At 62.7% G+C, this 762-nt stretch overlaps 1 protein-coding gene across 1 annotated transcript in view; it reads right to left on the bottom strand.

Moving 5' to 3' along the window:
- LOC100546758 (PDZ domain-containing protein GIPC1) overlaps nt 1-338 on the bottom strand; it is a gene marked incomplete at its 5' end in the record, with an annotated part of 8143 nt that extends 7805 nt beyond the window's left edge. The window contains 1 exon segment of the mRNA XM_031557773.1: nt 87-338. Coding sequence (XP_031413633.1) covers nt 87-338 — 252 coding nt within the window.
- Between the last annotated feature and the right edge of the window lie 424 nt (nt 339-762).

Raw genomic sequence — 762 nt, 5'->3', positions numbered from 1 at the left:
CACACCCCATCCTCATCCCAATCTCAATCCAATCTCTACCCCAGCCCCACCCCAGTCCAATCCCAATCCAATCTCAGTTCCCTCACCCCCCCTCCCAGAACTCCCCATCCCCTCCCCTGCCCACCAAAGGCCTTTCTGGGCTCGGTGAGCTGTAGGGCAAAGGTTCTCCCTCGTGGCAGCTCCTTCAGTGCCCGTGCCACATCGTAGTGCCGCGCTCCCACCAGGCTGCGCCCGTTGATGGCCTCAATCATGTCCCCGACGCCGATCAGCGGCACGCGGTCGATGACGCTGCCCTCCTTGATCCGCTGCCACGGGGAGGGGGGAATGGCGCTCGTTAGCGGTGATTAACGACATTCCAGAGGGGATTGGGGATGGAGATGGAGGCGGGTTGGCCCCACGTACCCCCCCTGTGCTCAGGGTGTCCCCCTGTGACCTCAGGGACACATCCAGGGACATTCCCACGCCCCTCCACCCCCCCACACTCTGAGATATCCCCCTGACCCCCATAATAGTCCTATGTCCCCCCACAATGCTTTGGAACACCCCCATGTTCCCCTACAACACTCCAGGACGTCCCCACAGCGATCAGAGGCACCCCCACGTCCCTCCCCCGCCTCTAAGCTGTCCCTACATCCATCTGGTACCCCCCCACACCTCCGCCCTCCCCCCTCATAACACCTCAGGACATCCCTACGCCCCCTCATAACAACCAGGGACGTCCCCACACCCCCCCCTACAATCTTAACCCCCCCTCCCCACCTT

Source organism: Meleagris gallopavo, unplaced genomic scaffold (genome assembly GCF_000146605.3).
Source record: "Meleagris gallopavo isolate NT-WF06-2002-E0010 breed Aviagen turkey brand Nicholas breeding stock unplaced genomic scaffold, Turkey_5.1 ChrUn_random_7180001957369, whole genome shotgun sequence".
NCBI lineage: Eukaryota > Metazoa > Chordata > Aves > Galliformes > Phasianidae > Meleagris > Meleagris gallopavo.
This window is presented reverse-complemented; position numbering and strand designations above follow the sequence as displayed.